The sequence below is a fragment of the Garra rufa genome, chromosome 3 (assembly GCF_049309525.1).
Source record: "Garra rufa chromosome 3, GarRuf1.0, whole genome shotgun sequence".
In the NCBI taxonomy this organism is placed as follows: Eukaryota; Metazoa; Chordata; class Actinopteri; order Cypriniformes; family Cyprinidae; genus Garra; species Garra rufa.
The window spans coordinates 5,738,148-5,754,144 of record NC_133363.1 but is presented as its reverse complement, the minus strand read 5'-3'; the positions used below and the strand labels follow the sequence as shown (position 1 = coordinate 5,754,144).

At 29.4% G+C, this 15,997-nt stretch overlaps 1 protein-coding gene across 1 annotated transcript in view; it reads right to left on the bottom strand.

Moving 5' to 3' along the window:
- adgra3 (adhesion G protein-coupled receptor A3) overlaps positions 1 to 15,997 on the bottom strand; it is a 77,963-nt gene that overhangs the window by 25,922 nt on the left and 36,044 nt on the right. The window contains exons 4-7 of the mRNA XM_073836821.1: positions 9,857 to 9,928; positions 3,698 to 3,769; positions 3,203 to 3,363; positions 978 to 1,191 (exon numbers count right to left, since the gene is read on the bottom strand). Of these exons, the coding sequence (XP_073692922.1) occupies positions 978 to 1,191; positions 3,203 to 3,363; positions 3,698 to 3,769; positions 9,857 to 9,928 (519 nt within the window). The remainder of the gene's footprint in view (positions 1 to 977; positions 1,192 to 3,202; positions 3,364 to 3,697; positions 3,770 to 9,856; positions 9,929 to 15,997) is intronic.

The following is a 15,997-nucleotide window of genomic DNA, read 5'->3' as shown; positions in this document are numbered from 1 at the left end:
TAATTTAAGTGTCTTTAGTAAAATTGCTAAAAACTAATATAATAAATATAAATAGTAAATATCTAATCTTTATAAAAAAAACTATGAAAGTCTGCTTAGAATTCTTTAAAAAAAATTCTATATATAATTTCTAAGCAGACTTTCAAAAAATAATAAAATAATATATATACACATAGATATATATTATTTTAGTTAGAATGAATACACACACACACACACACACACACACATACATATATACATATATATATATATATATATATATATATTCTCTAACTATGAATGTCTGCTTAGAATTCTTTTATATATATATATATTTTTTAATATAGATATATATATATTATTTTAGTTAGAATACACACACACACACATACATATATATATATATATATATATAAGAATTCTAAGCAGACCTTCATAGTTTTTTAATATAGATATATATATATATTATTTTAGTTAGAATACACACACACACACATAAAGAAAACTAAAAATATTAATATTTCAAATTAGCTTTTATTTTTATTTCTAAAATTGCTAAAAAACTAATATAAAAAAACCTATATAAAAATATGAAAGTCTGCTTTGAATTTGTTTTTATATTTATATATATATATATATATATATATATATATATATTTTTTATATTATATATACTTTTATTTTTATAAATTGTATAATAGTATCAACAATACTAAAATAACATAATAATTGATGCTTTGGCAGAATATACTGTTGCTGCACAACCTACATTTTTCTTCCTTTAAGAACAATACATTGCTTTTTTTTTTAAGTTCTGGAAGTTTTTTAGCACAATGTTGGCAGATCGAGTGTTAGTTCATATTTCAGGTATTTGTATCGTCATGCTCCGAGGCAAACACTGCTCATAGTGTGATTCATGTGTATCTAGTGTGCCAAAATGCCATTTTGCAGTGAGTATTGGGTTTGTCATCTCCTTCACAGCTGGTTTCTATTACCTGGCTATTAAAGAGCAATTCTGCACCATGCTTTTCTCAATGTAGATGCCCTGAGTGGCATCAGGTTCCACCATCTTCCCGTCCTGATACCACAGAACCTGCATGTCCTCGTCCACGAAAGACGCCATGCACTGAAACGGAAGGCTGTCTCCCTGGAAGACGATCTGATGCTGGGACGGAGTCATCTGGAAGGAGGGAAGCTCTAGAGGAGCGTCTAAAATAGAGAACGGAGGAAAAACAAAGGAGAGAGAAAGAGAAATGCTGTGGTGAGCCACAGATGACGACTATGTGCAAAAGCTGACATTAATGAGTGATCTGAGTGCAGTTTCATTGTCGTTCTTGCTCAAGCTGTGGTTACAAAAGTCCAAAATCAACATAAACGGGAGGCCTGAAACAAGGCTGAAGGTCTTTTATAGCAGGATTACTCTGCTTTTAGTGTCGGAGAGTGAGTCTGCATTAGTAAAGGAACAGGAAGTCATCAACTAAACATGCTTGTGTTTTCTACTATTTGCAACAGTGTAATTTTACTATGAACATTGGAGATTTAATGTGCAGTATGTCACAGGTCATGGAAAGCTCTGGTTACTCTTATCAGGCTACATGTTGCACAATGTCATTAAAATACAACTAAATTAAACACTTATCTCATTTAATCTAGTTACAGCGTAGGCCAAACCTGACCTTTTTTGCTCATGTATGCAATGATTACAAACTGTTTTTATGATTTAAAATCAAGCTAAAATGACTTAATTAAACTACTTAAATAAATAACTAAAAAAACACTTAAAAAAAGATTTTTTAAAAAAGAACCTTAAACTAACATTAAAAGGAAAACTGAAAATATGTTAGTAAATACTATAATAGTATGTAAATAATACTTAGCACACATTTTAGAAACTAAGAAATATATTTAATAATTAATACACAAATACATTTACTAATAATAAAATTCAACAATGTATATATAAAACAAAATTATAATACAACTAATACTAACATAATACTAAATAATAATAATCTTTAATATTATAAAAAGCAAAATATTCCAAATAAATACTACAATAAAACAATTACAGTTATTCAAACCAATTTTTAGGTATACTTATTATATTTATAATTTGATTATAATGAGAAATATTTAATATATTTAAATAAATGTAAACAAATGATTTGATATTAGGATATTTACATTTAAATAATTGTACAATTTTATAAGAAAATACAATTTAAAAACATGGACTATGGAAGCCCATTTCTGCCACTGAATAAAAAATTAAAAAGCTAACTGGCTTTTTATCTCACAACTCTTTTTTTCTCCGAATTGTGAGTTATAATGTCAGAATTGCGAGATAAAAGCTCATAATTTTGACTTTTTCCCTCTCGCAGTAGTAAGTTTGTAACTCACAATTGCAAGTTATAAAGTCAGAATTGTGAGATATGAACTCACAATTGCGAGAAATAAAGTCAGAATTGCAAGAGATAAACTTTTAAAATTCGCCTTTTTTGTATCTAACAATTCAGAATTTTTTTTCTCTGAATTGAATATGTTATAAAGTTAGAATTATGAAATACAAACTTGCAAATGCGAATTATAAAGTCATAATTCTGATGTTTTTTTCTCAGAATTGCATGATATAAACTCACAATTGTGAGAAATAAAGTCCGATTTGCAAGATAAAAACTTTTGTGATTGCGAGTTTGTATCTTGCAATTGTGACCTTTTCTCAGAATAGTGAGATATAAGCTTGCAATTGTAAGTTATAAAGTCCAAGTTTGAGATGAAAAAAGACTAATATGATCTCAGAATTGAATTTTATATCTCACAATTCTGACTTAACTCGCTTTTCTTAGAAAAAAAGTTACAATTGTGAGATATAAACTCGCAAATTTTAAGAAAAAAAGTCACAATTGTGAGTTTATCTCTTGCAATTCTGACTTTATTTCTCAAAATTCAGAGTTTATTTCTCACAATTCTGACTATAACTCGCAATTGTGAGTTTATATCATTATTCTGAGAAAAAAGTCAGAATTGTAAGAAAAAAAAGTCGCAATTACCTTTTTTATTTTTTATTCAGTGGCGGAAAGAAAAAAAATTAAAGTAGAAAATAAGAAGATAAATGAAATAATTTGTCTGAGGGTTAGAAAACATCATTATAAAAACAACAGAAGTTAGTGGAATAATCTTTAGTGTGATAGTAAACAGGTGTGTGAGTGTGTATTCTTACCACAGGTGAGTGTTTCAGGTCTGAGCGAGGTTATCAGCTGACCCTGCAGGGAGCGAGGGAACGAACAGCGAGTTTCCTTCACCCCTATCGCCTTCTCTTTGATCCAGACCACCAACCATTGCAGGTTACAGTCGCACAGAAGATAAGGGCTATCAAACTCCCTAAAATGTATATAGCATGTTCAGAAACCATAAAAACCACATCAGTGCCAATGATAAGATCACAAGAACATTCCTTTCTACTGAGTGTGGGTCAACGGATGCATTAAATTTAGATCCGAGGGTAAACTCTGGATGTCCCCTATCAAAGTAGAAACATGTTTGAAGACATGCCAAGTGTTATGAAACCTTATCGCAAGCGTTTAAGTTAATGAATATGAATTTTGTGAACACAGGCACTAATAAACAGCAATCAAATTTATTTTAGGCGTTGCACATGGCCATTTGTGCCGCCATTGCAATTTTGTGTGCAAAAAAACAAAAACAAAACACTTACAGCATTTTCAGAGAGCCAAGGCTGTCGAAAATCCCTTGGGACAGTGAAGAAAACTTGTTCTCTGAAAGGTTGCTACAATAAAAAAGAGAATTAATGAGTAAAATGTACTATGTTAAATGGAAACTGATGTTAAAACCGTGAGTAATTTTTGCACAGAAAAAAAATAATTAAATAAAATTAACAAACAGTAACGAATTAAATGTGAAAGAGAAGATAAAACTTAATTATGGTATTTGCTTGTAAAATGTACTCCAAAGTAATTTCAGGGCTATTAAGGTTAACTCCAACCAAAAGCACAAAACATGTTACTTGAAATGAAACAAAAATATACAAAAACCTAAATATTAGTATTTTATTTCAGCTATTTGCAACATTTGTCATTTTCATTTAGTCTATTTTGATTTACTCAAATAAAATACTAAAAATGAAACAAAAAAATCTGTAATAATAAATACAGTATATATAAAAATAATAAAAATACATATTTATGAAAACTATAAAAAAAATAATTTAAAAATAGATAACAGAATAATTTCAAACAAATAACTAAAACTTTAAAATAACAACATAAAACACATTTTTTTATATTATTAAAAACTATGATAGCATCTCAAAAGTGCTGATAAATAAAATGATTATTATTATTATTATTATTATTATTATTATTATTATTATTATTATTATTATTATTATTATTATGAAATAACACACTGCCCCTGGATATCTGTGAAAACTGGTAAATTATTTTAAGATTTTTTATATTATTTTGTGGACAACTTTCTTAACCACTGAGCAAAAGTGTCATATCTGTTGTCTAGAATGACAAGAAAATAAATAAATAAAAAACACATAAAATGTATAAATAAATACAAAATAAAAAATAAAAAATAAAATAACCACACACAAATACGAATATAACCTAACAAAAAAATTGAATGAAACCTATAAAAAAAATACTTAAAAAAAAATAAATAGAAAAATTACAAACAAAAACCAAATGAAAAACTATTACCAAAATTTAACCAAAACAGAAAAAATAAAAAAAGAATATGCATATAAATAATATATAAAATATAAAAAAAAAACAAATCTTAATTAAATATATAATAGTTAAAATGTATTTTACAAAATATATATCAAATAAATATAAAAAAAGATTACAAATTACTAAAATTAACTAAAATAACACAACAATTCTAAACATTAATAAACTATAATAGCATCTCAATGATACAAAAGTATTGTACTACTTATAACTTCAAAAATGTATTTTTAGTTTTATATTGTTTAAGGTGTCCTTGTGTGTCTTGAAAAAAAATATTAATAAAACCTATAAAAAAATACATTAAAAAATTAGAAAAATTACAAACAAAAAAATAAATTACTAAAACTTTAACTACAATTAAACAAAAACAGAAAATGATGAATAAATATGATTATTATTATTACTATTATTAAATTATACTAAATTGTAATATTTGGTGAATAACTTTCTTAACCACTGGGGCAGAAGTGTCTACAATGGCAAAAAAAAAAAAAAAAAAAAAAAAAAAACTTTACCTGAAATTAAAAATTAACGAAACCTATAAAAGCGAAGTGTCTTGAACAGTGAATAAATAAACCACTGGGGCAGAAGTCTCATATTTGTTGTCTAGAATGGCAAAAAAAAGTCCGAAAATAAATATAAAAAAAAAAAAAAAAACCTTAACCTAAATAAAAAAAAGACACCAATAAAAGTTAAGTGTCTTAAAAAGTGCTAATAAATAACATCTGTGAAAACTAGTAAATTATTTTAATATTTTATGGACACCTTTCTTAACCATCGGGTCAAAAGTGTCATATCTGTTGTCTAAAATGGAAAAAAATAAATAAGTAAGGACTGTAATGTTGTTCCCATTTATTCAAGTGGGATCCATTAACATATTAAACTAAAAAGCCTCATTACAAACAGTTTATGTTTTCAATTTTTCCTGTATACCCTTGACATCACATCTGTTTGGGATGAAATCTGTTCAGTTTCAGCTGCTGTCTTAATTGAAATGACTGGATCAGGTCTAATGTTCACCTTCAGCAGGTGAAGACGACGCTCACTGTTACACCAGCAGCTGTCGCTGCACTCACGGGACACCGGCGTTAACACGCTCATCTAACAACACCTGTTATGAGCTTTAGCATTCTGTGAAGGGTAATTAGGCTAATGAATCTCAGCCAAACACCACCAATGACATTCGTGTTCTCATCATCGCAATCTAATATGAAAATCGGCAAATAAACCGAGAGGGAGATGGACGAATCGACAGACCGAGGAATGGATAGATCAGTATATATTTGCATTATAAGGTGGATTTGCTTTACACTAAAAGAACGTGACTTTTTGTTGCTACAGTTGGGCTCAAAAGTTTACACCCCCCTTTGAGAATTGCAAAATTGTTTACTAAAATAAGAGGGATAATACAAAATGCATGTTATTTATTATTTAGTACTGATCTGAATAATATATTTCACATAAATATGTTCACATATAGTCCACAAGAGAAAATAATTTATTAAAAATGACTCTGTTCAAAAGTTTTCATACACGTGATTCTTAATACTGTGTTGTTACCTGAATGATCCACAGCTGTGTTTTTTTGTTTAGTGATAGTTGTTCACGAGTCTCTTGTTTGTCCTGAACAGTTAAACTGCCCGCTGTTCTTCAGAAAAATCATTCGGGTCCCACCAATTTTTTGTTTTTTTTTCCCTGCATTTTTGCGTGTTTGAACACTTTCCAAAAATGACTATGATTTTGAGACCCATATTTTCACAATGAGGACAACTGAGGGACTCATATGCAACTATTACAGAAGGTTCAAACGCTCACTGATGCTCCAGAACGAAATGCGATGCATTGAAATTTGAAGACCAGGGTAAATTGAATTAAAAAAAATTTCTGTATCTAAATTGTAAAAAAAAATATGACATTTAGGCTAGGGGTGCACCGATCCGATATTAGGATCAGATATCGGCCCCGATATTGAAAAAATAGCTGGATCGGGGATCGGAAAAATTTACAGATCCACAGGCCGATCCAGTTTTTTTCCTCTTTTTTTTTTTTTTTCTTCCTCAGTCGCAGCCAGTAACTGTAAATATAGGTTGCAGCGTCGCATCAGATCCTACGTCATTCATTAGCAGCACGTGTCTCGCATGCTGGAACAGTTGGAGCGAGCCAAAGAGTCGGCTGTGTGGAGATACTTCATTTATAATGATACTTCTTACTTCTTTAGTAGGATCTTTAGAGATACTTCTTTATAACGTTTGGTAACTTGTTTGATTACTATTGTATGTTTGACCAATACACTTTTGTTTCTACTACTACATTTTATTTATTTAAATTTATTTTAATAAGTTTGATTACATTCTATTTTCGATTTGAATGCACAATTGTTCTTTAAATAACAAATAAATAAGTATTCAATACATTACATCTGTTTTGTCTTAGTTAGGAAAGTAATGTTTAGTTAGGAAAGTTTGGTGCCTTTAGTTTCTTCTACATGGTGGAAGGAAGAAATAAGGTGGAAGGTATGCAGTTTATTATTAATTCAACAATGGTGTCGGATCGGTATCGAGTATCGACAGATATACAAAGCCCAAGTATCGGTATCGGGACTGAAAAAGTCAGATCGGTGCATCCCTAATTTAGGCTAGGGCTGTGCGATTAATCGAAATTCAGTTTCGATTTCAGCTTCAAACGATTATGAAAATACAATAATCGAGATAAAAACTATTATTGCTCCCTTTGTGTGCTTTCGCTCCTCCATAAAAGCCCAATTTCACATGCAAATCAATAAAATCATGTAACATGACTTGCATGTAATGTGACGTGCTTGATTTATTAATGTTTATTTGATGTTGTGTTTTTAAAAGCACGAAAGAGAATTTGCGCTGTTTTGCGTATGCACTCAGAGACTGAACAGAACACAGAGAAGTGAACGTTTAGATGCGTACCTGAACGGTCAAATACATGCAAATGTGTGTCAAAATGCGGCATTTGGTGATTATTTGTGTAAACCTTCATCAGTTATGTCTGAAATTAACAAACAGTTGAGAATGTAAATACGTGTGTAACAGTATATTGGATCCGTGTAGCTCTGAATGTGGCCACAAGTAATATTCCTTCCGCCAAAATCACTCACTGCTCTTAAAAGGACTTTTGCTGTTTTTATAAGAAACAAAGCATGTGTAATTCTTACAATGAAGACTATGCTGATTTATTTTACATTCAATTAATTACATTAAATACCCCCCAAGAAATCAGTTAAATTTTTTATTGTATTGCTATCTTTAAATTAATCAATCATATAAAGTTCCAGACCCACTCATAATCATGTTAAATAATAGTGATTACAATTTTGACCAAAATAATCGTGATTATGATTTTTGCCATAAACAAGCAGTCCCAATTTAGGCAAAATATGAAAAATGTACACGTCTTCATTCTGTTAAAAAGTTTAGGCTCTTGATGCATCATGTTTCCTTCTGGAGCATCAGCGTTTGAACCAGTGTTGTTTTCGTCAACGATGACGATGACGAAATCATTTCGTTGACGCCACTTTTTTTCATGACGATAACGAGACGATGACGAGATAAAAATGGCTCGTTGATGACTAAAACATGACAAGACGTGTGTGAGTTTTCGTTGACGAGACGAGAATAGACGAAAATGTTAGTGGGTGGTCCGTCAGACGTTTAAAATGCATGACATTTCCGCTTATTGTGCATGCCAATCAAAGGTTGTATCAGCGATTTCTAGCCTAAAACATAAAGTGTCATTTTCAGCTGACCTTTCTTCACGATCCGCTCGCTGCCTGCCCCATAAATTGTCTGTGAAAAAAACGCGTCTCTCTGGTCAGCCTAGGGTCCGAGATATGCCAAAAAAAACAATCGGCGCTATCAACTATTCAACAGAAAAACAAACAGTGTTCCAACCAATCAGCGTCAGGGGTTTGGTGTTGTGGACTTTCCTACTGGTGCTGGGATGTGAGGGAGGCGGAGCGAAAGTCCACAACACCAAACCCCTGACTTAAAAAGTATCTGACGCTATGGCAAGCCGTTTTAGCATTAAATACTCTTTGCTGTACTAGTATGGCAAGCCGTTTTAGCATTCCATCCTTGTTTGTCTTTTATGTTCTAAAACATTCCTTCATTATTGTAATTATTGGTGAAAATAGTCGATCCGGAAGCTCACATTGTGTTGAACTATAGATCTGCTATTTTCAGAACTTATAAGTGACACTACCCAACAGCAAAATACTTACTGACCTACATTAATTTGTTAAAAGACTACTTTTTTCCCTTTTTTTGACTAAAACCTTTTTGACTTTTCGTCGACTAAAACTAGACTAAAACCTTTTTGACTTTTCGTCGACTAAAATTGGACTACAACTATCACATATAGAAGTGACTAAAATTTGGCTAAAACTAAGAAGCATTTTAGTCCAAAAGACTAAAACTAAGACTAAATCTAAGATGGTTGTCAAAAACAACACTGGTTTGAGCCTTCTGTAATAGTTGCATATGAGTCCCTCAGTTGTCCTCAGTGTGAAAAGATGGGTTTCAAAATCATACAGTCATTGTTGGAAAGGGTTCAAATACACAAAAATGCTGGAAAACCAAAGAATTTGTGGGACCTGAAGGATTTTTCTGAAGAACAGCGGGAAGTTTAACTGTTCAGGACAAACAAGGGACTCATGAACAACTATCACTAAACAAAAATAAAAATAAAAACCCCGCTGTGGATCATTCAGGTAACAACAGTATTAAGAATCAAGCGTATGTAAACTTTTGAACAGGGTCATTGTTATAAATTTAAGTATTATTTTCTCTTGTGGACTATATGTAAACATCTTTTATGTGAAATATCTTATTCAGGTCAGTACTAAAAAAACAATAACATGAATTTTCCTAAAATAATTAACATTTTGCAGATTCTGAAAGGAGAATGCAAACATTTGACCATAGCTGCAGTTTACAACTTGTCTGCATAACTGTATAAACGTGCCTTACAATACTATATATAACCAATTTTTCCATGAATTTATTTCATTATATTGAAAACATTTTTTTTTCTCCAAAGAATTTCCCATTTTAAGCTCATATAGTACAGATAAAATCATGACTTACAGTTTAACAAGGTTTGTGAGGCCTTTAAAGACGTCCACATGGAGGCAGCCGATCAGGTTTTTGGACAAGTCTCTGCAAGGTACACAAGACAAGAGTCAGTGTTGTGTAAACTCGTACAGAAGCACTACTATTTAATATTTCTTTCCCGGGTTTGTCCACATATAAAACATTTCATTAAATTGTTAACTAATACATACAAATCACATGCAATTTGCAACATTTTCAAGTATTTTAATAGTCTTCTTATCCAAATACTATGAATAAAAGAAGGTAAATGGGTCAAAGACGAAAAAGGGTTTAAGCATAAAAACAAGAAGTGTAATACTCCTTTAAATTATTTTTGTTTTGTTTTGTTTTTTTCAAAAAAAAAAAAAACATTAAAAAGTTTAGTTTAATTTAATTGCATTTTTGTTTTTGCTTTTCTGAGCAAAAAATAAATATCATACATTTTCCTCTAATTTACAGAAGACACCCACTAAAATGTCATTCAGTGTAACAATGTTGTCAGGCATATTTACAACAAAAATCAATTTATGACATATTAAAAGACAAATTATTTTCAAGCCAAATACAAATGAGTTGTAATTCTATTACAACATTTCGAAAATTTGCCCATTTGCCAGTAAGATTTGTTTACTAATTTTAAACACAATAACATTTAATACGCACCTTTATTCTTTTATCAATTTTTTTAATATGTATAAGTCAGAATAAACATGTTTTTTGCATTTTTACATAATTATTGTGTTACACTGAATGACAATGTAACAATTTCAACCAAGTTTGGACATTTTATGCTACAAAACTTATTTGAAACCTTAAAAGTAGACACTTTTCTTACATTTAATGTGCTTTCTATGGACATAAAATCACTAGTCATTTTTTACATGGACATCTTAACGTCTTTGTCACAATTGTGAGATAAAAAGTCAATTACTTTTTTATTCTTTTATTCAGTGGTAGAAAAAATCTTTCATAAATACAACCGTCAAAATCACACTTCAGAATGAAACTAAATGACAAAACTATCAAACTGATTATAATAATCTAACATTATTATAATGACATTACTCATTTTAGCCATTGAGCTGTAAATGACACCATAATTGATACCACTATGGTCTTGGCAAGTGTTACTTTAATATTATTTGTGTACAGAATTTATTGATATTTAACTAGATTTTATTTTTATATTTTCGGTAATTTTTATTAGGTGTCTTTATATTTAGATATTTATACTTGGGTAACTTCAGATTTATTTCAGCTTTACTTTAAACATTTTATTTCAAAGCAATATTTGCAAATTAGTTTTAAGTTTACATTTTTCATCCATTATATAATTTATTCCTGATTTATTTAAGTTAACTGCAACAAACGATACATTTTAGTTGTTGACTTGCAGAATAAAAAAAGCCTTAAAACTGCCTTTATTATGCAAAGCATCCCTTTTAATTTCAGATTTATTTCAGCTTTACTTAAGTAATTCGACCACTTTAAACATTTTATTTCAAAGCAATATTTGCAAAATTATTTTTAAGTTTACATTTTTCATCCATTATATAATTTATTCCTGATTTATTTAAGTTAACTGCAACAAACAATACATTTTAGTAGTTGACTTGCAGAATAAAAAAAAGCCTTAAAACTGCCTTTATTATGCAAAGCATCCCTTATAACTTCAGATTTATTTCAGCTTTAAGTAATTTTACCACTTTAAACATTTTATTTCAAAGCAATATATGCAAATTAGTTTTAAGTTTACATTTTTCATCCATTATATAATTTATTCCTAATTTATTTAAGTTAACTGCAACAAACAATACATTTTAGTTGTTGACTTGCAGAATAAAAAAAGCCTTAAAACTGACTTTATTATGCAAAGCATCCCTTATAATTTCAGATTTATTTCAGCTTTAAGTAATTTTACCACTTTAAACATTTTATTTCAAAGCAATATTTGCAAATTTAGTTTAAGTTTATATTTTTCATCCATTATATAATTTATTCCTGATTTATTTAACTTAACTGCAACAACAAACAATTCATTTTAGTAGTTGACTTGCAGAATAAAAAAGCCTTAAAACTGCCTTTATTATGCAAAGCATCCCTTATAATTTCAGATTTATTTCAGCTTTAAGTAATTTTACCACATTAAACATTTTATTTCAAAGCAATATATGCAAATTAGTATTAAGTTTAAATTTTTCATCCATTTTATAATTTATTCCTAATTTATGTAACTTAACTGCAACAACAAACAATACATTTTCGTAATTGTCTTAACAGAATAAAAAAGCCTTAAAAAAGCCTTTATTAAACAAAGCATCCCTTATAACTTCAGATTTATTTCAGCTTTAAGTAATTTTGCCACTTTAAACATTTTATTTCAAAGCAATATTTGCAAATTTAGTTTAAGTTTACATTTTTCATCCATTATATAATTTATTCCTGATTTATTTAACTTAACTGCAACAAACAATACATTTTAGTAGTTGTCTTGACAATAAAAAAGCCTTAAAACCGCCTTTATCAAGCAAAGCATCCCTTATAAAAACATGAAACGCACTTCTCCAAACACTTCTCATCCTGCCTATATTTTTCCATTATTGACAGCCAAACGACCATTACATCCTAGTCAAAACAAAATTATTCCTGTCAATCTAGCAGTCTTCACACAGGACACGACATGTTTTTGGCAAAGGTCTCTAAACCCCAACGAATCGCTTGCTTTCATGTCAAGCCAAATGTTTCAGACATACAAGCACGAGACATTCAAATACAGCGCTTTAATTTACAGCAAGCTTCATTCCAACATTCAAAAGCAAGTGCATAGATATGATTAGAAGATGATACATAAGCATAAACCTTAGTAGGAATTCATCAAAGTTGCCTCAAACAGAATAAATGGTTTGAAATTGGAATTTAACGGCAAGTCTGTGGTTTTATCGTTGCCATAATACAAACCCTTTGTAGGATCCTGAATTTGACTCATGTGACTCACAATGGAAATGGAAGTGACTATCATACCAGAGGGCTTAACCACAGCAGGAATGCGAGGCTCGCGTTTTTGATAAAGCCCTTGCACGAATGCTTATTATTCATTGTCGAAATCATTATTTGGTTGTGTAAACAGTGAATAGTGGCCCTTTTTCTTACGATTTCCTTATAGCTTACTTCTATTCCTTACTTTTACAATTCCTGCAGAACTTGCTGCCAAAAAATACAGTCAAATTATATCATTTTAAATAACTATTTTCTATTGCAATACATTTTAGTATGTAATTTATTCCTGTGATGCTAAGCTGAATTTTCAGCATCATTACTCCAGCTCAATTATCAATGGTTAATATTTTGTGGAAAATATTTTTTCAGGATTCTTTCAATGAATAGAAGGTTTTAAAGAATCACATTTATTTGAACCCCCCCCCCCCAAAAAAAAAATTATTAATTGAATTCACTAATTTTTTTTTTAAGGTAAGTGGTTGCAATTAATTAATTTTAGCTGCATTTAAATAAAATAAAAAATATGTTGAAAGTTAGCAAACTAAAGTAGTTTATTTAAATTTAGCTTAAATTGATTGCCACATACCTTAAAAAAAAAAATTAGTAAATTAAATTAATTTTTTTCAGTGTATGTTTTCACTCACTTTTGATAAATGCAATGCGTATTTGTTGAATAAAAGCATTCAGTTTTATTAAAAATTAAATTAATTTTATTAAACATTTGAAAGGTACGATATCATGATTTCTGCATAAATATTAAGTAGCATGACTGATTTCTTAAGGATCATGTGACATTGAAAACTGGAGTAATGATGCTAAAAAAAACAGATTTTCATCACAGGAATAAATTTCATTTTAAAACATTACAATAGAAAACAGTTATTTTAATTTGCAATATTACTAGTGTTTTTACTGTATTTTTGAGCACATAAATGCAGCCTTTGTGAGCATATTAAAGCAATAAATAATTAAAAAATCTTGAAAATCATGTTTTCAAACTTTTGAGAAGTACTGTATGATCAGGTAACAACTATTATTAAATATCGGGCTGTAACAACTAAAAAATAAAAATGATAATTTATATTTAACTATTAGCATGACTGATTTCTGAAGGATCATGTGACATTGAAAACTGGAGTAATGATGCTGAAAATTCACATTTTCATCACAGTAATAAATTTCATTTTAAAATATATTACAATAGAAAACAGTTATTTTAATTTGCATTAATTTTAGTGTTTTTACTGTATTTTTGAGCACATAAATGCAGCGTTGGTGAGCATATTAAAACCAATAAATCATTAAAAATGCTTGAAAATCATGTTTTTAAATCTTGAATAGTACTGTATAATCAGGTAACAACTATTATTAAATATCGGGCTGTAACAACTAATCGATAAAAACGATAATTTATATTTAACTATTAGCACGAATGATTTCTAAAGGATCATGTGACACTGAAAACTGGAGTAATGATGCTGAAAATTCTGATTTTCATCACAGGAATAAATATTATTTTAAAATATATTACAATAAAACAACAGTTATTTTAATTTGCAATAATATTTTACAATATTAGCGTTTTGACTATTTTTGAGCACGTAAATGCAGCCTCTGTGAGCATATTAAAATACTTTTGAGAAGTACTGTACAATCAGGTAACAACTATAATTAATTATTGGGCTGTAACAGCTATTCAATAAAACCTATCATGTATATTTAACAATAAAAAAAAAATAATAATAAAAGTCACTATACCGTAATGAAAACACATTTCTATGGACAAAATACATTATTGCCTAAAACATGAAATGAAATTTTGTATGTAACCTCATATAAAAATAACCATAGTAATAAAATATAAATAATATAAATGTTTCTCTTTTTAAAGATTAACTTCAGACTTGAATATAATAATTTTTTACATTTTAATCAAGTATGAATAATGCTTACCATGATTACATAAAACCATCTAAATCTTTTAGATAATATTAAGATCTTATCATCTCACACACAATCATCTTCTTTAGCTAATATCTAATGAATGCATTTAGTAATCAGCATCAGCAATTTCTTTTAAAGCTCAGGACACTTTGACATTTTCTCCACTGGATTTGGCAAAGTAACTTGGGCTATAAAACTGTGAAAATTCATCTTGTGCATGCTCTCAACAGTTCGGACGACAGCAATTCTTTTTTTCAGGGGAGCCGCATACTTCTACATTTAGCCAGCCAAACAGCAGTTTATATTGGCAAGGAGTGAGTCATATTACACGGGCGCGCCATACACGCGAACCCTCACAAGAGAACGTATATAACCGACCGCTCGCCACATATGCACTCCGCACAAAACAGGGAACAAACTCTCCTTTCTTTCTCCAACTCTCAATAGTTCTCACACACACACACACACACACACACACACACACACACACACACAGAACTACTGGCATGTTAAAGTTGATAGCATCAGTCATGCTGTGCAGAGTGCTGTCTGGACATCGTCCACCTGGAGTGAAGAACTGCAGAAAGATGAAGTCTTATTTCTGTGGCTGCACACACCCAACAGTGAAGCTGTTTTTACTCGAATGCAAGCTTTTCCACAACAGAGGTGTCAACCAGTGTTAATTTAGTACTTCTGAGTTTTTATTTTTATATTTTAAAATTTAAATACTTTCATTTTGATTTTAGTTAAAGTTTTAGTAGCCACAAAAAAATGAGCAATCTCAGGATTTAAACTTACACTGAAAAAAATATAGTATTTAGCATAATAAAATAAATATTTATTATTATTTAATTATTTGTATTTATTAATATTTAAAAAAATATAAAACATGAAGGAAAAACTACAAACAAAGAGTAAAACAGGAACAGACGGGAAGACACTTATTTTTAACATGACATTTTGGATGTAAACTGTTATTTAAAAAATAAATATATTTAAGCTTTAGAAAGAAAGAAAGAAAATGAAAAGGAAGCAAAAATAAAAGAAAAAGTAAGAATTAAGAAAAAAAAGAAAAAGAAAGAAAAAATAATTTAAAAGAAAGAAATAATTAAAAAGCAAGAAAGAACGAAAAAAATAATATAAAAGAAAGAAAGAAAGAAAGAAATAATTAAAAAGCAAGAAAGAAAGAAAAAA